Source organism: Thermobia domestica, chromosome 7 (genome assembly GCF_964235325.1).
Source record: "Thermobia domestica chromosome 7, izTheDome1.hap1.1, whole genome shotgun sequence".
Lineage (NCBI taxonomy): Eukaryota > Metazoa > Arthropoda > Insecta > Zygentoma > Lepismatidae > Thermobia > Thermobia domestica.
The window spans coordinates 233,300,952-233,326,168 of NC_137460.1; the positions used below are offsets into that span (position 1 = coordinate 233,300,952).

Genomic DNA, 25,217 nt, shown 5'->3' on the forward strand with positions numbered 1-25,217 from the left:
TATAGCGCCTGTCATTTATGTTAACCCGCCGAGTGACACGGTCATGCGGGTTGCATATAAATACGTTTATTTTTATACCTATGATGAACTAACAAAGGATTTGTACGTTATGGACACTTAAATGGTCAATTATCTCAAGACACTGGTAATTAAAAATTAAAGTGATATGATAAAAACCATCTAGGGTCCAAATCCTAATAACCCCCCAAAAATGAAAGAAATTGGTTCAGCCGTATTAGCGTGATGAGCTAACAAAGGATTTGTGCGTTCTCTTTTATATAATATATATATATATATATATATATATATATATATATATATATATATATATATATATATATATATATATAAACATTAAAGAAAAATATTTTTTTTCTAAACAGTTGTTTTCAAAGTAGGTGTTAACGCCCCCAAGAGCCGTTCTCATTTCTAAAGGGGATGTTGAACTATCGACTGGGTGCGATAGACTATTTAGTGGACGTTCAAAATAATTTTTAATCGAACTTTTTACAATAGAACAAAATTGTATATTCTTTGATGAAATGCTGAACATGAAAAAAAATCTTAAAGTTAGTGCTTCTTCTGCATTTGTGTTGATCAGCCACTTAGTAAAACATCAAATTTTGCTAGATTTGTATCTTGAGTTTTAAATCAATTTTGTAGTGATAAAAGATATCCAACCTACATTCAATTCGGTTATTAAAGCTTTAGATAGTCGGTCAAAGAAAGACTAGTTGGTCCATTTTCCTTGAAAAGTTAGAACAACAGTAAGTTTAAAAATATGAAAAAAAATGAATTTTTCTTGAGAAAAAGTGTAATATATGTATGTTCTTCAAGGCTGATTTTAAGTTTTTTCTCTGGTTTTCACACTGCACCATCCAAGTCTTACGTTTCAGCCTTGTGCATGAGTAGATTGGGTTAAGATGGCGAGGACTCTCAGGACAATCCCATTCACTTAAGGGCGAACTACGTTCTATACGGTTGAGAACAACCTTTCTAAATGAACCTTCAGTGTTTACATAACATGATCAACTCACTTCTGTTTTAGCTCCTAAGTGAGTAAATGAGAATGTCACAGGAAAAGACACTTCACAAGTAGAACGTGAGTAGAAGAGCATGTCGCAATTAACGGAAGATAAATTACCAGTATTATTTGGGTAAGGGAGCACGTCATAGTATGGAAAACTCAAATTACAAGTAGTATGTGAGTAGAAATATGTCGCAGGAAAAGACACATTTCAAGTAGTATGTGAGTAAAAGAGAATGCCACCGTCAAAAAAAAAGATAAGTAGTGTGTGGTTAAAGGAGCATGTCACCATTAGCGAAGACAAATTATAAGTATTATGTGGGTGAAGGAGAATGTTATAGTGTAGAAAACACAAATTATAAGTAGTATGTGAGTAAAAGATCATGTCACAGAAAAACACAAATTACAAGTGGTATGTGAGTGAACGACCATGTCACAGTTGGGAAAAGACAAATTAGAAGTAGTATTGGAGTAAAAGAGCACGTCATAGTATGGAAAAGACAAATTACAAGTAGTATGTGAGTATGTCGCAGGAAAACACACATCAGAAATAGTATGTGAGTAAAAGAGAATGCCACCGTCAAAAAAAAATAAAATAAAATAAAACATAAAATAGTGTGTGAGTAAATGAGCATGTCACCGTTATCAAAAGACAAATTAGAAGTATTATGTGTGTGAAGGAGAATGTTATAGTGTAGAAAAGACAAATTATAAGTAGTATGTGAGTAAAAGATCATGTCACAGAAAAACACAAATTACAAGTGGTATGTGAGTGAACGACCATGTCACAGTTGGGAAAAGACAAATTAGAAGTAGTATTGGAGTAAAAGAGCACGTCATAGTATGGAAAAGACAAATTACAAGTAGTATGTGAGTATGTCGCAGGAAAACACACATCAGAAATAGTATGTGAGTAAAAGAGAATGCCACCGTCAAAAAAAAATAAAATAAAATAAAACATAAAATAGTGTGTGAGTAAATGAGCATGTCACCGTTATCAAAAGACAAATTAGAAGTATTATGTGTGTGAAGGAGAATGTTATAGTGTAGAAAAGACAAATTATAAGTAGTATGTGAGTAAAAGACCATGTCACACAAAAACACAAATTACAAGTGGTATGTGAGTGAACGACCATGTCACAGTTGGGAAAAGACAAATTAGAAGTAGTATTGGAGTAAAGGAGCACGTCATAGTATGGAAAAGACAAATTACAAGTAGTATGTTAGTATGTCGCAGGAAAACACACATCAGAAATAGTATGTGAGTAAAAGAGAATGCCACCGTCAAAAAAAAAAATAAAATAAAATAAAACATAAAATAGTGTGTGAGTAAATGAGCATGTCACCGTTATCAAAAGACAAATTAGAAGTATTATGTGTGTGAAGGAGAATGTTATAGTGTAGAAAAGACAAATTATAAGTAGTATGTGAGTAAAAGATCATGTCACAGAAAAACACAAATTACAAGTGGTATGTGAGTGAACGACCATGTCACAGTTGGGAAAAGACAAATTAGAAGTAGTATTGGAGTAAAAGAGCACGTCATAGTATGGAAAAGACAAATTACAAGTAGTATGTGAGTATGTCGCAGGAAAACACACATCAGAAATAGTATGTGAGTAAAAGAGAATGCCACCGTCAAAAAAAAATAAAATAAAATAAAACATAAAATAGTGTGTGAGTAAAGGAGCATGTCACCGTTATCAAAAGACAAATTAGAAGTATTATGTGTGTGAAGGAGAATGTTATAATATAGAAAAGACAAATTATAAGTAGTATGTGAGTAAAAGACCATGTCACACAAAAACACAAATTACAAGTGGTTATTTGAGTAAAGGAGCACGTTATAGTGTGGAAAAGACATATTAAAAGTAGTATGTGAGTAAAGGATCATGTCACAGAAAAACACAAATTACAAGTGGTATGTGAGTAAACGACCATGTCACAGTTGGGAAAAGACAAATTAGAAGTAGTATTGGAGTAAAGGAGCACGTCATAGTATGGAAAAGACAAATTACAAGTAGTATGTGAGTATGCCGCAGGAAAACACACATCACAAATAGTATGTGAGTAGAAGAGAATGCCACCGTCAAAAAAATAAAATAAAATAAAACATAAAATAGTGTGTGAGTAAAGGAGCTTGTCACCGTTATCAAAAGACAAATTAGAAGTATTTTGTGTGTGAAGGAGAATGTTATAGTGTAGAAAAGACAAATTATAAGTAGTATGTGAGTAAAAGATCATGTCACAGAAAAACACAAATTACAAGTGGTATGTGAGTGAACGACCATGTCACAGTTGGGAAAAGACAAATTAGAAGTAGTATTGGAGTAAAAGAGCACGTCATAGTATGGAAAAGACAAATTACAAGTAGTATGTAAATATGTCGCAGGAAAACACACATCACAAATAGTATGTGAGTAAAAGAGAATGCCACCGTCAAAAAAATAAAATAAAGTAAAACATAAAATAGTGTGTGAGTAAGGGAGCATGTCACCGTTATCAAAAGACAAATTAGAAGTATTATGTGTGTGAAGGAGAATGTTATACTGTAGAAAAGACATATTATAAGTAGTATGTGAGTAAAAGATCATGTCACAGAAAAATACAAATTACAAGTGGTATGTGAGTGAACGACCATGTCACAGTTGGGAAAAGACAAATTAGAAGTAGTATTGGAGTAAAGGAGCACGTCATAGTATGGAAAAGACAAATTACAAGTAGTATGTGAGTATGTCGCAGGAAAACACACATCACAAATGGTATGTGAGTAAAAGAGAATGCCACCGTCAAAAAAAAATAAAATAAAATAAAACATATAATAGTGTGTGAGTAAAGGAACATGTCACCGTTATCAAAAGACAAATTAGAAGTATTATGTGTGTGAAGGAGAATGTTATAGTGTAGAAAAGACATATTATAAGTAGTATGTGAGTTAAAGATCATGTCACAGAAAAACACAAATTACAAGTGGTATGTGAGTGAACGACCATGTCACAGTTGGGAAAAGACAAATTACAAGTAATATTTGATTAAAGGAGCACGTTATAGTGTGGAAAAAACAAATTACAAGTAGTATGTGAGTAAAGGATCATGTCACAGGAAAACACAAATTACAAGTAGTATGTGAGTGAACGACCATGTCACAGTTGGGAAAAGACAAATTACAAGTAATATTTGAGTAAAGGAGCACGTTATAGTGTGGAAAAAACAAATTACAAGTAGTATGTGAGTAAAGGATCATGTCACAGGAAAACACAAATTACAAGTAGTATGTGAGTGAACGACCATGTCACAGTTGGGAAAAGACAATTTAGAAGTAGTATTGGAAATGAAATGAAATCTTTGAGTTTTACGTCCCACGGTTATGCCGGTTACGCTAAAGGAGACGGTGATGATGAGTAATGAATGAAATGGTGGAATGAAGGAAGTGGGAGGAAACGGGAGAACCCCGAGAAAACCCACGCACGAAGTGTTTGTCCACCACAAAGTTCACTTGGCGGGGGCTGGGATCGAACCCGGGACCCCAAGCACCAGAGGTGAACGCTCTACCACTGAGCCAAGTAGTATTGGAGTAAAGGAGCACGTCATAGTATGGAAAAGACAAATTACAAGTAGTATGTGAGTATGTCGCAGGAAAAGACACATCACAAATAGTATGTGAGTAAAAGAGAATGCCACCGTCAAAAAAAATAAAATAAAATAAAACATAAAATAGTGTGTGAGTAAATGAGCATGTCACCGTTATCAAAAGACAAATTAGAAGTATTATGTGTGTGAAGGAGAATGTTATACTGTAGAAAAGACAAATTATAGGTAGTATGTGAGTAAAAGATCATGTCACAGAAAAACACAAATTACAAGTGGTATGTGAGTGAACGACCATGTCACAGTTGGGAAAAGACAAATTAGAAGTAGTATTTGAGTAAAGGAGCACGTCATAGTATGGAAAGGCAAATTACAAGTAGTATGTGAGTATGTCGCAGGAAAACACACATCACAAATAGTATGTGAGTAAAAGAGAATGCCACCGTCAAAAAAAATAAAATAAAATAAAACATAAAATAGTGTGTGAGTAAATGAACATGTCACCGTTATCAAAAGACAAATTAGAAGTATTATGTGTGTGAAGGAGAATGTTATAGTGTAGAAAAGACAAATTATAAGTAGTATGTGAGTAAAAGATCATGTCACAGAAAAACACAAATTACAAGTGGTATGTGAGTGAACTACCATGTCACAGTTGGGAAAAGACAAATTAGAAGTAGTATTGGAGTAAAGGAGCACGTCATAGTATGGAAAAGACAAATTACAAGTAGTATGTGAGTATGTCGCAGGAAAACACACATCACAAATAGTATGTGAGGAAAAGAGAATGCCACCGTCAAAAAAAATAAAATAAAATAAAACATAAAATAGTGTGTGAGTATAAGAGCATGTCACCGTTATCAAAAGACAAATTAGAAGTATTATGTGTGTGAAGGAGAATGTTATAGTGTAGAAAAGACAAATTATAAGTAGTATGTGAGTAAAAGATCATGTTACAGAAAAACACGAATTATAAATAGTATGTGAGTAAAAGACCATGTCACAGTTGGGAAAAGACAAATTACAAGTAGTATTTGAGTAAAGGAGCACGTTATAGTGTGGAAAAGACAAGTTACAATTAGTATGTGAGTAGAGGATCATGTCACAGGAAAACACAAATTACAAGTAGTATGTGAGTGAACGACCATGTCACAGTTGGGAAAAGACAAATTAGAAGTAGTATTGGAGTAAAGGAGCACGTCATAGTATGGAAAAGACAAATTACAAGTAGTATGTGAGTATGTCGCAGGAAAACACACATCACAAATAGTATGTGAGTAAAAGAGAATACCACCGTCAAAAAACGATAAAGTAGTGTGTGAGTAAAGGAGCATATCAGCGTTAGGAAAAGACAAACAACAATATACGTCTGTAATCTGCTAGTTAACACTGTATTTTGCTGTATATACAGTACATAAATAAAAGGGAAATTTCTTCCAGGAAAATAAAAAAAAGTATAGATTATTATTGGCAACTAATGACATATTTTAAAGTAAAAAAAAAGTTCGTTGTTTCGATTTTGTCGAAAACTACACATGAGGTTTTACGTTCACGTCTATCTTTTGTTCAGCTCAATAACATTTATCTATTGGAAAATGTCTTATCTTAGCACTATTTTTCCCCGGTAAACGTTAATATGGTAGAATTTAAGAAATTCGGCAAAGTCTTGACAATGATCTTCGACTTTACAAAGATCTTCGACTTATAATTTGATTCTTGCGGTAGGTTTGTGTGAACAGAAAGCGCTACGATCAAGATACACATATACGTATATATATATATATATATATTAAATTGTTACTAAATCTAAAATTATATTTCGTAAATGCTGCATTTATGGTCAAGAACAGCATTTTAATTTACTCAATGCTTCTTGTAGCGAGGCATTTTTCAGTTATTTAATCATGTTTATATGACAGTATACAACACGATTACTAGTTTTAAAACTAAAGAAAAGTTCATTCCTAATAAGATACTGAAATCGGCCCTTGATCCAAATTGGGTCATTATTGACCCAAAATATTAGTTTTCATATAAAACCTCCCCTTAAGAAGTTTCGACTCCGTAACCCACCCACCCCTTACCGAACTATCGTATCATACATGCTCAAAATTTAATATTTTTTAATACTGATAGGGATGGTCCAAATAACTTCAAACTTTCACAGATAGTAAGTACTATGTAGTTGTAAATGTGACCATTTCTTTTTTTAAAAAAAAATCAACGTATATTTTCTTGTTTTATGTGTGTTGAAAATTTCAAAAAATCGTATCAAAGTAATGGTATTACCTATCTTACTAGGAAAGACTAGGGTATTCCTTTCACTATCTTACTAGGAAAGACTCGTTACACATACGCATGAATTAACATAAATATTATAAAGCTGGAGTCACATTTGAGAAACCTTAAATTAAATTTGAAATCAGAAGTTCTAGCCATAAAACATGTTTATTTTAAGATCCGTGTCGTTTAATAAATGTCTTTCCGGCTTTTCGACCAATCATGAACTTGAGTGTTTTATAGTACACTATTGCTTACTTGAATACAGAATCTAAGCACATATTTCAATAAAAATGTAGGAAATAGGGGGGGGAAATAACTGATCTTGTATTGTGGTTTTGCAAAAAGCATTTAGTAGCTACAACTATTGTAGATAGCAGGTAAAGTGTACATCAAAAGTTTTTAAGAGTATTGTAAGATATTTTTGAACGCTCTTCAATATGGAAAACGTTATTGCAAAGTAAGAGACATACGTTGGAAAAATGTGTTTCCACACCATTATCTTGACCAGGGGCGGATCCAGGACGGACTTCTGGGGGGGGGGCGGTTGGCTGTAATACTGCTACTTTTAAGAGCTCCAAATTTGTTATGGATGGGTTTATTTATATATAAAATAAGAAAGTTTCCTCTTGTGGGGGGGGCGATCGCCCCCATCGCCCCCCTCTGGATCCGCCCCTGATCTTGACTGTAGCTATAAATAATTATTTCGCAAACACAAAGATGAAGTTAAAGACAATTTATCTGGGTTGACAGAAGACACAGATCAGTTAAAAAGACTACTGATTCTACAAGAAACAGAATCAACTTCTAATTGAAGGAGTAATTTTTCAAGGATCCCTTCTACTTAATAGTTAACTAAAACGTGACAAAGAATGAGGTACTATAATTCTCATACAAGCAGAAGCATTCTTGTAACTGGAAGGAAGAACCAAAATACTAATTTGTGGGCACTCGTTGTCTCAATGGCAGAGTTCCCACATCTGATAGGCAGGTCTTTAGGTCAATTCCAGGATTGTTCAGCTTATGATGCGGAATATTGTGCTCCAGGGTTTCCTCAGGAATCTTCTGCTTCTCGAACATTCTTATTCCACCAAATCTTCCCTCATTATCAATTTTCTCTAAGTTGAAGAATATACTCGTGTGTCGTTAACTAAAATCGTAATTTTATTTAATGGAGTACATCAAAACATAAACCTTGGCTACGGTCTGGTTCAAATCTCTTGATGTTTAAGGCGTTTTATTTATTATTTTTTTTTTTACAATACCCAATGAAAATTACGCGAGGTTGTCTAATACTTGATGCTTGGAAGAAATATTATTTGCACTCAAAAATGTCTTTATTAATATAATGTTAGTGTATGTTTAGGAAAAAGAAAATCATTTCTAAATATTAAAGGAGAAAAATCATGATTCTACGTACAGTGGTTCATCATTTTATTGGAAGATTATTTCTTTATACACAAGTCTATCTAAACCAGTGTTTATTCTTTCGCCTTTTTCAGTTTAAAGTGTTTCCATCGTTCTCCGATCAGTATTTCACGAAGGAAACGTTTCGCTTTATACTTGTACATGAAAAGAAATGAAATCCGACAATGTTGCTCTTACACGCCATTGACTTTCACCAAAGGTCAAGAAGTTTGAGTCAGACAGTAAGTCTGCGCGTGCACCAGGAAATTACTTGGACAAAGAATTCTAAGAAGAATTGTCAATGAATTCTACTAAACCAAGCCTAATTGAAACCGAGATAAATACAGTAGATATTTGACTTATCCTATAATTGACTTAATAGATATTCATTCAATAATACAGGATACAGAAGTCTTAGGTGAATATTATAACAGATTTAGACTAATGATCAAGCTTATGCAATCTGCATGCTATAGCGTATCTTGCATTGTAATTACCTTTTACATGGTTTACTACTTGCTCTTACCTGAATAATTAAACTAAGGCTAATCAAGACAAGATTAGCGTAGTAATACGGATGGGAACCCCCGCTCTCCAATACATAGCGCAGTTGATTGGCGTTTGCAGACAAAAGAGCTAAATCCATCATGCCTTGCGCCAAAGTTTTCTTCGTTGCGTACTGGTTCACGTCCACTGGTCGGGATCCTGTCTGGATAAATAGTTATACGTCAATTAAAAGTTGTTACTACAACATACACAATGTACGAAACATACTGCCTTTCACTACTATTCTAAAAAATGAAGTTTATTTTGCGCATTCCAGATAAAAAAAGGGTCATAGATAAGAAAACAAAAGCTGATACGCTTCGAGATAGACAAAATGCAAACGCCAATACACAGTGCAGAAAAACGATGGTTGCAACACTAATGCAGCAGTGTGTGATGTGTCCCTAGCAAAGTAGTCATGTTGTGAGAAGTCTAATGCTGCCGAAAGTAAATCGATTGTGGGAAGGCTACATTATAGGATTGTGCGTTGCACAGTTCAGTTGTTCAATATAGTTATGTCCGGAACACTGATTTGTTATTGGATGCTACCTTGTGAATTCGCCATAGTATGATGACATGCTGTGTTATTAACCTCAGACGTGTATAGTCAGATAAGCCACTTCCTAATTGGATCCCAGTACAATTTATACCATCGTTTTTGCACGGATTTAAGATATGAAACAGCGTCGGAGAATCTACCGACAGAGTGCTATGGCCACTTGCTTTCCTGTGTTTCAATACCCCTTCACCATTCCGGAAAAGTTACGTCTCAGAGCAGTCCATATGGCGAATGATTCTCGCTAAAAGTCTGCCATATTTTTAGTATTCTTCTCTGACCAGAATATGTACTTCTTTATTAAATTAGAACAAATTAAATTAAAATTAAATTAAATAAAGAAAAATATTAATTATGTAAGTAATAATTCCAGAGTCAAGATGGATGGAGTTACATATCAGCCATATCGTCCAACGGAGAACCAACTGCAGAAAGCTGTAAGAATGGCACCGGCCGAGATATCGGTGGAAGTTTATAATGACCTTAGACGAGGTAAATTGTATCTGACCGAATGTAAAAGGTTCGAGCAACTACATTGAAGTATCGACTGTAAAAGTAATTGGTTGCATAGGACTTCATATTTGAACCGATCCATCAACCTTGATCGAGTCCTATACAATAATAAAACTTGACGACTGATGTGAACGATAGATGGAGGTCGTGTCAAAGAGGAATAATCACTTAAAAACTTTCTCTCATGCAGTTTAATGGAAAGTGAAAGAAAGCAGTAAAGCACATGAAACCGATGTCAACAATGGAATATATCTAGGTAATTTACATAAGAAATAGATTTATCATATTTCTTCTGTCCATAATTCTTTTATCTCAAGAGTGACTACGGAACGTATAAGTAAATTATTTTCGGAACAGCTGTGAGCATTCGTACGTGCACATTTGAATCGAAAATGAAATGAAATGAAATCTTTGAGTTTTACGTCCCACGGTTATGCCGGTTAGGCTAAAGGAGACGGTGATGATGAGTAATGAATGAAATGGTGGAATGAAGAACGTGGGAGGAAACGGGAGAACCCCGAGAAAAGCCACGCACACGGTGTTTGTCGATCGGGATCGGGCCTGGGATCGAACCTGGGACCCGAAGCACCTGAGGTGAACGCTCTACCACTGAGCCACCGCGACCTCCACATTTGAATCGAGTCGCACAGTATGACGTTTCTACAGCAGCGCGAAAACAATTGACTAACAGCTCACACATACTAACCACAGCGATTGCACAGTGCGCAACTCATCACGTGACAGAACTTCCCCTCCAATATTCCGGCTCGCTGACTAGCTTCGCGCCAGAAGTCATATGTGTTCGAAAATAATCTACTTATACCGTTAAGTACGAAATGATGTCACTGGAACATGTTTCACATAATTACAGTCTGCCTCCATCTGAATTGTTTTCTCCATCACAGTGTATTGTTTTGAACCAATGAGAGCATCTTTGATCATTAGTATTCTCGAAGTGAACCGATGCAAATTCAGAAAATCGCCAATTCACTCTTTTTTTGTTTGTTTGTTTGTTTGTTTAACCTTAATTTTAATTGTGTTTACAGTTTAGCGTCAGTTCCTACACATGAAACCACACTGTACTGGGCTACAGTTAAATTGAAGCAATGAGCTCGTAACGATGAGTTATTGTCAAATGTCTGATGACACAATTCCTTTGAATGATCAAGTATTGCGGCATGTTGACAATATTCGCGTTTTACCAACAATACACAGCATGTTAGTCGAATTGGACTCCTACATAACAGCGTTGGTAACGTTGCTATAAGCGGATTGGTCGATTTGCAAGAAGGTTCAAGGTCAAACGTCAATTTAGTTGACGCATTCAATAGCAATGTTCCAGATGATATACAAAATACATCACAGTATTGAAAGCACACTGACAATGACAGTGAGCATATACATAAAATATTGAAAAAAGTTAATATTTACATAAGATAATGGCATGTAGACCTAATATTTTCCAAATAAGAATTCTGATATTATTCATCATTTTGCTCGACGAAAAGAAATTGTCTACTGTATCTCAACATTATATATTAGAATATACAGGTAGTCATCAAAACAATGGAAACATCTTAAGAAAATGCAGTTTGCTATTCAAAATGAGGCCAGAAGGCTATGGACACAAAATAATAACAAACACTGGCGCATGCCTCTAGATTGAAAATTGAATATTTGTAGCTTGGATAGACACCGTGAAAACAAATCATGCAGGATTGAAATCACATATAGATATAAATGGATTTATAGCCTTATATTCTATTATGGATTAGAATCTCTATCTCGAATTATGTTAATATGATTATATGAGGGTTAGTTGGAGCACAATTAGTAACAGCTCTTATATGCGAATACGGAAGTATAGGACAATGAATATCTCTTGCGTTAATAGTGTGTTTATGTTTGGTTTTGTACTGAGGCTTAAGGCCTAACTCAGAACTTAAGGACATACTCTCATGAACGTTGAGGTACTCAGTTGTGAATATAAGTTAAGAATAACTGTGGCACAGTTACAGATTATACGTAAACTATAATACTTAATTGTTTAATACTGCGTTACATTGGATTAGCTACGAGACAAGAGCTGAGGCTGTCTCGTGTGGAAAGTTGTAGCGAAAGTGCTTTCTCGTCTCGAAAAGTATATTTGCTTTTATTGGAAGAGCTCTATCTCGTTTCGTATATCGCCATGACAATTCTGTCTTGTCTGGTCTCGTGAGGAACCTAGCGTTGGAGTCAGTGGCGGATCTAGACGGTAAAAACGGGGGGGGGGCAGCCGGAACCCAGATCATGACAGCTATATTATGAGTTCAGTAAAAACTTTCAAAAATGTATAAATAATAGTTTAAATTACTTTTGTCACTCAAGAAACTGGGGGCCCTAGGATCTCCTGCCCCGGGCTAGATCCACCACTGGTTGGAGCCACTTGACCTTGTAGTTCAGCTTGTATTTGTCGTATAATCAAGGCATGTAACTCGTGAATGGACCTTTCTTCACGCAGTGCTGAACTCAGTTGTGTCAGTGATAATGGAGGAGAAAATATGTACAGGACTCGCTGCTTTCAATCTATGCGTAATATGAAGTCGAGAGATCGAACGAACCAAAAAGATCATCCTGATGTTCATAAAATCACACCTGAACTTGTTTCGTTGAGGATATCGGTGCTTTGTCATTGTGGAAAACTGATTTGTTGTTATGGAACATCTGTACCATAGAATGCATCTGGTTATCTAAAATACTCTAATAATCACCCAGAGTATTTCAGCTTTTAAGAGTAATAATAAGATCAACGGAATACCATTAAATTGCGATTCATACCATGACAAAGTTTAATCGTATTTAACAGTAGGGAGTAGGCAGTCCAGAACATACGCCTGTTAGAGCGTACACTAATAGTAGACCAGGTATGTTGTTGAAAACTGGAAGAAAAATCATTTATCGGCCATTCTGCTCTCTTCCAATCATTGATGATGTAATCATTAGAAATTTTGAAATTGAAAAATCTACTGCCGGTGTTAATGTCATTCCATCCTCGTCAGACTCTGAATGTCGAAGAAAGTCAGTCTATATCATTGGTTCCGAATCTTGTTTACTTTCACGCCCTTCGTAAACCCTCTATACTTCATGGCCTTCTCCTGCCTATGTAGCGTCTGTGAAATTTGTTAGAGGTAAATTGCAAGCTGAATTACCAATGATGCTTTATTCATAAGTTCACAGTTTATTTATGCAAGTACCTTGTGCCTCCCGTGCTCGCTCTTCAAGCCTTCATGTTGGAAACCACTGGTTTTGAACCAGAGAATTCAGTGCGAACCCGAGAGATCCCGAGCATAGTTAAAGATAGTGAGCTCGAGCCCGAATGAGTCCAATGAAATAAGTGAAAACGTCCGAGCCGGAGTGAAGGGGAACTCAATTGAAAGAAATGAGAACTTATGAGTGTGACTCCGCTTGAGACAAGTGAGCTAGAGAGCGAGTGAGCGCGAGCCCAATTGAGATTATTGACCCCGAGCGAGCCCAATGCAAAATATTTATATATGCTACATACTGATTAAATTCTGCAGTCAGTTGTGCCGCTTTTATTTATATGTTTATGACAATTCTGTTTACAAATGCTAGCTTCTGTCATTTAGGATTGTTTACGCCCACAATACTTCTTCTCTGATAATGTCTTACCACGAGTTTTGTAACGCCGCGGTAGCTCAGCGGTAAAGTACTCACTTCTGGTGTGTTAGTTCTCAGGTTCAATACCAGCTCTTGTGCTATACATATACAAGTGTGAGTTTTCCTAGGGTTTCCCTGTTTCATATCATTTTTCTCATTTCACCATTTCGTTCATTATCTTCAATACCCTCTTCCTTAGTCTCGTAACATAATCGTGGGACTTATCAAAAATAAATAAATAAAATTATTAAACTAAAAAAAAAAATTCTGTGGCATCATTACCTGAGGTCACTGTTACACTCAACACATTTACTCCAGTATCCTTACATACCTAGTCATACACATATAACAAAGGTTGATTCTGCTTATAATAAACTAAGACACCTTGATTCTGGATATAATGAACTAAGACTGTCAGCATCGTATGTCACTGACTGTCCACAGAGCGAACAAATAGTATGGTATTCTATATCGGTATCGATTTAGAGCTAATCTGGCCCAAATAATTACCTGTACCGCTTACATATTAAGTTCTTACACATTTGATCCTCAATATTGAGCTCGTACTTATTACATATTGTGTATGGGGTTACCCACAAAACGAGACGAGACAGACTTTCCGTGACAAGATACAAGAATATAGACACTTTCCGAGACTAGACATAACTTTCACTACATCTATTCGAAACAAAACAATTTCAAACTGTTGTTTTCGTATCCAACCCTACTTCAGTATCCCATCTGGGAATATCGTATGAGATTCTACTTGAAATACTCTAATGTTATATGTTGTGGGAACTTTGTCATACCTGTGGAGGCACTGGGTACGATGGACCCTCAGGAATTATAGGCGTAGTTGGCTGTGTTGGAGTAATTGAGGGTCTTCTGCTTCCTGGCCTCCGAGGTAACAGTCCATCATCGATGCCTGATTCTGGTGGTTCAAGGTCGTCGATTTCTGGTCCACTTGTTGGTCTTCCCTCCCATCGAGCGTCGGGTTCTCTTAGGCCTGCCAGCTCCACTGAAGGAGTCGTCGGCATCCTTGGTGACGGGGAAACGGACGGTGATGAGGACGACGAACTGGATGTGGTGTCAGATTTTGGACCTCGTTGGCGCAAGGATTCTGTGATCTCTAAAAGAAAACCAAAAAATGCAATTATTGTAATTATTTCTTTCTATAAATAGAGGTAAGTTTGTGTAGTATATTAACAGTAATATGTTTTCTTGATATCTCCACATAAAGTGAAATACGATCTCAGTAGACAATATATACCATTTTTAAGTTCAAGTTGGTCATATGTTTAAGGATAAAATAAGGATGTGCTATACGTATACACTACTAACTCCGTGGGCTTCATTCCATAAGAACCTTTGCAAAAATTGCGCAAACTAACGGAACGGAAACTATCCAGATATCGATTGTAACTGAGATGCCGCTAATCACGAACCAAAACGCAGAATTTGCGTTGCGTTAACGGAAACTGTTACGGAATAAGGCCCCGTATACATATAATTAGGCTCCGGATTCTTAGGTTCGAACCTATTTTATTCCTGTACAGTGAATGCAAAAAATTCGTGTTTTCTTTACATTTCAAGTTGCTATAAGTAGAACTATATTAGTTTTATAGGACCTAAAATGTCCTAATTGGGAGGTTAGGACCTAAAAAATCCTAAATTAGCTTTTAGAACCTATAACGTCCTAAATGATTCTTTATAGTTATTTTTAACTTGAAAAATACTTTCAAACACGTAGTTAACCAGCTTTCAACAATGCAATAACAAGGTTTCCTTCACACAGCATGTTTCTTTGTAATTTGACGCTGCGATTGTGAATAAGCGGGGCAGCAAGTTTATTTTTAGCAACAACAGGTGCGCGGTCATTCGATAGAAGGTTCAAGCTGATGGCGTTGACCTCTTCTCCCTGTCAGCAGTGGACATTGTGTCAGTGTTCTAACCTTGTAAGAAAGGAGAAAGAATTGTGTTTATTGTGATTGCATTTGGATCATATAAAATTTGTACGAGTTCTCTTAACACTGAAGATTGGAACTGAAAAGGAAAGATCATGCCGAAACAAAAATCATCCAAAAGTGTTCTAATTCGAGAATGGACAATATCGGACAACAACTTCACAACTGATGGTAAAGTCATCTTTTGCCAAGCATGTGACAAGCAGGTGAGTTTAATAAATTATTATTTTAAGAATTTTATTTTTTAATGTTTTTACACAACTAGGATTATTCATATATAGCTAGGAAGTCCATTTTACAATGAGAATTTTAAACAACAAAGGAAAGAGATTTAAGAAAAATGGGCCTTGGCGAGTTATTTTTGTTGATAGAGTGTTGGTTTGGCATTCGGGAAGTCGTGCATTTCCGTCACCGACCATCCTATCTATGTTTTCCTTTCCCCCCAGTCATACCAGGCAAATGAAGGAATGGTACCTTCTCTTGAGTTTAAATAGGCCTACTTAAAGGTACCATTCCAGTATTTGTCTGGTGACTGTGGACGAGATCAAACGGAGTACATCCCGAATGTGAATGCAGCACTCTACCAAGTGAGTTATGGCTCCCCCCCTCATGTGATGCTATTCGACTAACCACCTAATTTTAGTTGATCTAAGCATATTCTTTCTTCCTACAAAATTATGCGCACGGAATTTCGTGGAAATGGTGGGTAAACGGCACATCGCCATTAATTATTGTTATAGTTGCTGGCTCTTTAGTCCAAATTTCGTTGTTCTTTATTTTCTTATTTCAATTTTCAAGCAAGTTTATTGTCTTTATTTGCTTCACGATAGCTACCTCAAATTGTGCATTTATTGAGGGTCGAAATCGGGACCATGCCCACTAAAAGCATGAACATTAAAGAGCATTAGCCTGCGTTGTCTCAAAGCCTTGTAATTATTGAAATGTGTACTGAATTTTCGGTTTAAATTTAGAATGCATTTAATTCGATTCCCAGTCTAGACATTCATTTTTTGGTTTGGGCCAATCATCATGAACCGATTGCGATTGTGCAGATACTTGAATTAAAAATAGCAAACGCCGGTCAAGAAAACTAGCAACATTAACGATCCATATACTAACGATGTGCTGACTACGATTCAACTCAAATCATGGGCTGGTTGTAAACTTATTTTGGTGTCACCTTACTACAATAACAATTTACAATAGTTGTAGTTGACTCTTGAGGGATAGCAGATGTTGTCCTCAGTTTAAAATCTAAATAGTCGTTTGTGTGCTTCAAGTCCTGGTTTAAAGTTTTCCTTGCGTAAATGTGTACGATTGGTACTGCCAAATGTAAAATTTAACTCCATCTATCTTTTTACTTTTCTTTGTGTTTATATTTGCTGCAAGTGAAATTTATTCAATCACGATTCAGCTCGAGATATGCAACCCCTTTAGTAATCTAGCATTTTTGAAATTGTTTAACCACTGAAGTCACAGACCTTGCTACCTTAGTGTCATCGGTTAGGAAATGGTGGAACTACGTATCCGCCTCTGTAACGGAGCAGTTGTTACAAAGCACTGCCCGCCAACAAGCGTATCGTGTATATTTCTTTGCTCCACGACGCTGGGTGGACTCCCAAACTGGATGCTCTGAACGGAAATCGAACCCGGAACCACGCGAATAAGAGTCCAAGGTTCTAACCAATAGACTACAGAGCCTCTTAATCTTCTAACATTAAATTCTGGGTTGCTGGCAGTTTTATTGTTTATTCGTTTAACTACGGTTTGTGCGTTAAGCAGCCACTTAAAGGGAATTTATTCCCTTAGTTTAAAACTTAAAACGGCAATTAACGGAAATATTTTACTAAAAACAGAGCAGGAAGTTTAAATAGCGTAAAATAATTTTAATTTATTTTCATTGGTTGCTCAGAAAAAATAAAATAGACATTCAAAACGTGTTCAACGAATCATTTGTATCCTTCCCGCACCCCCTCACTAAAAAGTTTTAAAACGTCTTTTTTTCCATCATAATTTTACGTATCACTGTAGATTATTTATGTTTTTGTAGTTTTGTACAGTTTCCTCGTATTCTTGTCCTCTCATGGGATTGTTTCAACAGACAGAAAGAGAAATAAGGTCTGTATGAAAATGAAGTATTTTGTTTTTTTTTTTTTTAACTAAAGGCTTTAAAAGAAATGAGAACCCATAATACAAGATATGTAAAATGTCCATCGAAACATTTGTCCCTTTTTCTTAATCTTTTCACCTGTAATATGTTTTTCTGATAGCAATATTTAAGACGTTTCCTCACTTTTTATTTTTATACAACAGCAGAGTACCTCTTTAATGTCTTTCAGGTGCCTGCGGACAAGCGATCCCACGTGCAACAACATCAGAAATCAGCCACTCATAAAGCAAATGTAGAAAGGAGAGAGAAGAGAGAACAGAGAAACAAGCAACCGTTCCTCGGTTTCAAGTCCGGAGAAGAGAACCTAATTTTAAATTAGAACTTTGTAAAGCCCTCACTTCAGTCAACATTCCGTTTTCATCTCTTCAAAATCCAATTTTTAAAAAGTTTCTGGAAGATTTTTGCATGCAGAAAGTTCCCGATGAATCAACTCTTCGAAAAAATTATTTGCCATTGCTGTATGAAAAGACAATTGAAGAAATTCGAGAGGACATTGGTGACAACCTCATATGGCTAAGTGTGGATGAAACAACGGGTAGCTGCGGCAGATACATTGCAAGTGTAATCGTGGGAAAACTTGACTGTGAAGAGCCGGGACTCCCTCATGTTATTCTATGTAAGGAACTGTCCAAAACAAACCATTCGACGTTGGCCATCGCTGTTAAGGAAACTTTACAATTGCTTTGCCCAAATGAAGAAAAAGATAGACTGAGATTGTTGGTTACAGACAGTGCAGCGTATATGTTGAAAATGGGTGAATGCTTGAAGGCTTTCCATCCTCGCATGTTGCACGTCACCTGTTTAGCACACGGACTCCATCGTGTAGCAGAAATCATTCGAGAATTACACCCAATCGTCAACGACATAATTTCATCTGTAAAGAAGGTTTTCTTGAAAGCTCCTAACAGAGTGGCTACCTTCAAGGATATGCTTCCAAACACACCACTGCCACCACAGCCCGTTGTGTCCCGTTGGGGAACGTGGCTCTCAGCAGCACTGTACTATGCAGATAATTTTGAAAGCATTGTTCAGGTCATCGATTCGCTCGAAGAGAATGAAGCCGCTTCAATCACGTCTACAAAAAAAGCATTGAAGTCACATTTTGCTGTACAACAACTAAGTTACATTAAAGCCAACTTTTCTCATCTGCCTCAAGCCATCACTGAATTGGAGAAGAAGTCTCTTCCACTAACAGAAGCTCTTCAAATTCTTCAAGAAGTGAAAGAGAAAAAAGTACCTGGGGAAGTTGGAACAAAAATTGCGGACAAGTTGGAGGCTGTTTTGAAACGCAGTCCTGATTTCACACAGATACAACTAGTGGGCCAAATTCTTCGTGGAGACAATGTCCAAGAAAATTTGCTATGGAATCCCGAGGAATTAGCCAGTATGAAATATGCGCCTCTTACATCGTGTGATGTGGAACGCAGTTTTTCTGCATTCAAGAGAATTTTGTCAGATGACAGGAAAAAGTTCACAACAGAAAATATTGCCAAATATTTTGTTGTGCAGTGCCATTACAGAGAGTGAAGTGACCACTTTTTCCGCTATAGAAAACATGAAAAGTGCCGGAAAAACAATATTTGAACATTCGTATTTCCTCAGTGTATTGTTAGAAAAGTGAAGTGATATTTGTGGTGTTGTATAAAATTTCAAATATAAGAAAACTGACAAAAAAAAACTACTACTACTACTACTACTACTATAGTACGACAGTCCATACATATGTTAAACTATATTTCAGCTATCAAAAAAAGTCCAAGGTAAGAAGAGTTTTATTATTTTTATTACGCAGAAGACTGGTTAGCATAAAGCTTACTAAATTAAGGTTACCATTAAAGTATGAAATAGCTAACAAACTGTTTAAAGTGTAGTAATATTCCGTTTTCAGTAATATAACGCTAAAAATCCTAAACGGTGTTTTTAAAAACCTATAAAATCCTAAAATGCACTTTTTAAAATTCTAATTTGAAGTTTTTGGGACCTAAAAATCCGAAGCCTACATATAATTGTATCTAATTCTTTTATTTATGTGTTTACATATTAAAATATTACTCTAGAAAGTAATAAGGATATCCTTGTTTGAAATATCGTAATGCCACCAGTAACTGAAAAAAAAAAAAACTTGAGTAGGTGCTCAACTCTAGTCTGAGAGGATTTGAGTCCATCCCAGTCCACCGTTTCCTTCTACATTCTCATTTCACAAATTCCTTTGTAGGAATTTTTTTTCCTACAGTGCTTTTAATAACATTGTCATAATTTGTTACAAATTTTGTGTATTAATAATATTATTCAATCTTTTCAATTTTTCGTTTATTTCATTTAATTAGTCATGTTTTGATTTGTCTAGGATATGCGTGGACGTAGTATTACCAATGTAGAACTACCCATTAAAATACATATATGAAGGAAAATTCTTCTGAATTATGTGAATTTATATCACTTTAGCGCTTTCGTATCGTAAATATTTGTTTCCCTTAATTGGGATAAATGTTTCCAAAATTATTCACCCAAAAAATTGATGATAGTAAACAAAGTCAGATTATGTTCATAGTCTCGTATATGTTTTCATTTCCATATGTTTTAATGTAAGCGTTGCCGTGGAAATAGGTGTGTGAATCCCTGATTAAAGAAACGTCTGGACTTGAGATTAGTTTTCCAAATGCAAGCCAGTTGTGTTTAAGGTCCGTTCTGGGATATATTTAGCAGTTTTGCTAACTTCATCAGAAGTAAAGTATGTTTGGCAACTGAAGTATAATTAATAAACCTAGAAAAGAAGTACTGAACTGAATTTGTTTAAGAAAATTTATTAAATAAAACAATTTGGAAAAATATCTTAAGTGAAAGAACGCTTTTTATTTTAACAGTGATTTAATTTCTTTAATCTGCTTGTTGATTAATAAATCTTGAGCATTACCATAATTGAACCTTATTTTGGTTAACTCAATTTTGAAGAATTAAGTTAGAAGTAAACATAAAGTTTTCGCAGTATCAATATTACAGTTCAAATTATTTTTACTTGGAGATGCAGTTGAAATTTTGAAAGCACGGGAAATCCAACTAGTATGATTTGTTGCTAGTTTTGTCTTAGTTCCTCCTTCGACAGAGGAAAATTGTTGTATTTCCAAGCACTGCAGAATATTTCACTACGTGCTTAAATTATTAATAATATTTTAGCAGGATGAAATAGTTTTTGCGCGTTCGCAGGAGGCGCCAGGTGAAGAGGGCGCCAAACTGGAAAATGAATTTTGTGTTTTAAATGGGTAGAGAAAATGTTATGATGAAAAATTTTCCGCATAGCTTCAAATAAATATTGTACAGACTGAGGTACAGATAAAATACATCAAAAGGACAATAAAGTCGAATCTTCGTGTGGTCGGTTGTAAAATTCCCCTTTACAATTGAAATGGACCGTACATCAATTGGCGCCAGGCCCGTAGCCAGTCCAAAAATGTAAGGGGGGCCGGTAGAAGTTACGGGGGAGCCGACCCAATCATATAGTTCATCACCATATTATAGTTCATTTGCAAGCCTACCGTGAAAGTTTTAGGGGGGCAGTCAAAATTTAGGGAGGCCAAGGTCCACCCTAGCCCCCCGTGGATACGGGCCTGGCCTTGTATTAGTCATGCAACATTTTTTTCAACTGGCTCATTACTCGCATATATTGTGAGCAGAGATGGCATGAGTTAAATAAAACTTGACACATTACCTACTGACCTACCATCCACCGTAACCCAAGACCCACCATGATCCACTATGACCGACCACTCACCAAAACCCATCATTATCAACTCCGGCCCATGATCCACACCTTTCTCTCAACTGATTAAGGACTTTTCACTTGTAAGAAAAGAAGGCTGTGAATTATACTGAACTTCAGCTCCTTAAGTTGAACGGCTCCTGAGGTACTCAATTTTTCGGAAAACTTCGGACCCCCACACTGTTAGGATATGTATTATAATGAAAGAGATATGGTAACATCCCAGTTAGGATTGGGGCCTACCTATGCCAAAAGTCATTTCACTTGGCTTTGGCAGTAATGATCATGCACACATAGTTACATTATTGTTTTATATAATAATTCCTATATTACAGGTGATTCAAAAATATATTTTTCCCAGTAGTCAGCTTATCTGAAAACGCATAGGCTGCTTCTGGAAAGCCAAGTAGTAAGTTCTATTGCTAGGTCTATTATTACAATTACAAATATCAATATTCTCAAGTTCTTTTTTCACTTAGATATACTCATCTCATATAAGTAAATAGAAACAAATGAAAAGGGAAGAAAAATGGAGGCCTTCAAAGTAAAACGTAGACAAATTCACCAGTATGAGAAGATGCTGTCTACAATGCACTGAGTAGAGTGGGTCGGTGGATCGTAGTAGGTCAGAATAGGTAAGTGGGTCAGTGAGTCATGGTGGGTCGCATGGGTCACGTCCTGTTGACCGACGACCCACTAACCCATTCACAAATCTTGACCCACTTCATTTCTGGTTGTGAGGAGAGTCTTTTATAAGAAATTTTCAAACTACTTAAGCGTTAGTTAACTGTAGAAACGAGACGCTCAATCCTAGAAAGCTCATTACGGAAGTACTCCTGGAAAACTGCACACTAAAATAATGCAGTTTTCTTGCCATACACATAAATCTAATAGAAGGTAGGGAAGTGGCGGTGATAATTAGTCCGCAGACCTAACGTGGCGTGAGGGTGGAGAGGTGGACATTTTCAGGGGCTCCCTCAAGTGATTGGCTCGTACTATGCTCATTGGTGAATCTTTATACATCCACTGAAAGATAAGATTTTTTTTCAATGATATACACCCATGCACACTAAATCTTGCGCGTATATTGTAATACACAATTTTTCGCGTTTGTTACATTTTTTTCGTCTTTGGCTAATGTTGAGTGATTAGTAAGTGAAGATGATACATTCCATGTAAAAAAATGTCCCTCCCGTCCCCCAAAATATTAAAATATTATAAAAGTACAGTACAACCCCTCAAATCCGAACTAATTGGGGCTGAAGCCTGTTCGAATTTGGGGGGGGGGGTCGGATTACCCGGGAAATAATATTACGTACTGATTTCGTCACTGAATTAGCGGTAAAACAACGACTGAGGTTAGACAGGGTGGCCCAGTGGTCGAAAGGGTAGTGACCTTGACTGGCGGGTGTACACTCATGTCCAAAATGATTGCCGCATATCTATAACTGTCTTCTTAGTATGACATCATACTGTAAGAATATAATTAGATAATGATTTTGAATAAGCATTAAGTCTAAAAATGTTAAAACCTTAAAAAAAAACTAAATTTGTGTGATTAAATCTATTTTTTTTTTTATTTTTTATTTTCCAGCTGTAGTTATTTTTTTTTTTTTTCTCCTGAGAACGTGTTCGGATTTGCCGGGTTTTCGGATTTCCGGGGTGCGGATTTGAGGGGTTGTACTGTATAAGCGATAAAATAAAATTAAGCTCGATTGAGTGAACCGTGACAATCGTAACTTCTAGGGATTATTATAGAAGTGAAGGGAAATTTAGAATTTTTCTTAAAGGAGATAGGTAAGGGCAGAGCCGTAGCGTGAGTGGGGCGAACGGGGCGATTGCCCCGGGCGCCGCGACCAAGGGGTGCGCCGGGACGACAAACAAACAAAATTCAAGTAATCAGATTCTTCTGTCATCTTAGTAAATGATTTTTTAAAATTTAATGTTAATTCAGATATTTATTAATGATCAGGACACGGCTAAGTAAAATTACCAGTAATGTAAAACATCAACTAGGATTATTCAACTGGAACTGTCTCCAGCCATCTGTGAGAAGAGTTTTTATCTTGGAACACTGATCGAGATCTGCTACTACTTACTTCTTATCCGTAAGACAGTTTGACATAAACTGAAGATACTTCAGTAGAATTCAATAACATTTCTTTATTCCTATTCCATCCAAGAAATGCTCAGGTAATGGCAGGGGTAAAAGTGAGGGGGGACGCGAGTGAACGTCGTGTCCATACAGCCAGAGAATATCTTTGACGTCTTCCCACTTTCTAAGAAATTACAATGGGCAAAGATAGGCAAGGGGGCAAGGCAGATCCACTTTTATCCCCGAGTAATAGACATATTTACGGTCAACAATGGCCTAGGAAAGATTTAATTCATTGGCCAAACTAGCTATTAAAAATGATGAACCCAGGAAGTTAGATTTCAAGGAGATGTTCCCATTTTCTCACAGAAAAGTCAGGAGAATGCCATTTAGTATTTGAATAAAGTATGTGTATGTCATTATGCAGTTAATTTTGCTTACTTCTATTGTAATTTATTGGTATTTTTATGTTATCATTATTGTATATGGTCTTTACACTACATGTTTTAGAACAACGTATCGTTAACAACGTCTTGCAGAATAAATATTAACAAACCGTACATTTTGATCTTAAACGTAAATTATAATTGTAGGATTGAATTGAAGCAAATACTCACAAATAATTACAAATGTCACCTGAAAAAGTTGCTTTAGTTTCCCAACGCTACGAGTATGAAAACTGAAAAATGTATGAGTTAATTGCAAGGGAAGAAAAGTTTATTTTGTTGAATTTTAGCGAAAGTCAGAAAACTATACCGTTTTTGTTATCACTTACATATCGGGCTTTAATATTTGTATCGTTATTTGTATATTCTATGCTATTACTATGTTAATGTGTATTAAATTCAAAATAATCAAGAATAGCATTCGATTTCAATAATTCAAAAACCAGGTTTTCATTAACTTTTATGTTTTAAATACAAAAGCGATTCACTTTAAAAATTGACATCATACTAACTTCATTTATCTTACATTATGATCTTTCATTCTGTATTTAAATCTAGGAATACAGGATAAACTCTGGTTGTTTTTCATAACACACTGGGCGAAGGGGAGCCTGGGAATTCTCGCCCCGGGCGCTTACAACCCACGCAACAGTCCTGGGTAAAGGACGGAGTTTGAGTAACAGACGTGAGTTTTTTCAACAATTATTTCTCTATAAAATTATGAATTATTATGTTGACAATAGTAATTTCTTACAAAAAATTGGACTCAATGCTAGACCAGGCTATCTACGTAAGCGACATCTGTTGACTGTAGATGTTCCAAGAACTGAAATGTATAAAGGCTCACCATTATATAGAATGTGCAGTAGGTTTAATAGCATATCAGTATTAAACAAAGATCTAGATATAGCATTACCTCTGTCTCTGTATACAAAGAAGTTGAAAAATATATTGTATTAGAATGTGAATACATGTATTTGCATATACATGTGTAAACTAATTATCTGACTGTTAATGGTTTCTTGTAATACTCTTCACGTTTAACGGTTTATACTCTTACGATAGTTATTATTGTCTTTGTCAGATATCTACAGGAATTTTGTCCGTATCATTATATTCACTATTATGTATAATATTATATTATATAAACTATCTATATTATGTACCTTCTGTAATTGGAGATTCTATTCTCTGTTGAAGGACAATAAATA

General features: G+C 35.8%; 1 protein-coding gene across 3 annotated transcripts in view; it reads right to left on the reverse strand.

Annotated features, from left to right (window-relative positions):
• The window catches only part of LOC145690736 (ninjurin-2-like), a 125,253-nt gene that overhangs the window by 3,241 nt on the left and 96,795 nt on the right, over positions 1-25,217 (reverse strand). For all 3 annotated transcript variants that reach the window (XM_081765919.1, XM_081765918.1, XM_081765917.1), the window contains exons 2-3: positions 14,384-14,703; positions 8,829-9,011 (exon numbers count right to left, since the gene is read on the reverse strand). In XM_081765919.1, coding sequence (XP_081622045.1) covers positions 8,829-9,011; positions 14,384-14,611 — 411 coding nt within the window. In that variant the 5' untranslated portion in view covers positions 14,612-14,703. The remainder of the gene's footprint in view (positions 1-8,828; positions 9,012-14,383; positions 14,704-25,217) is intronic.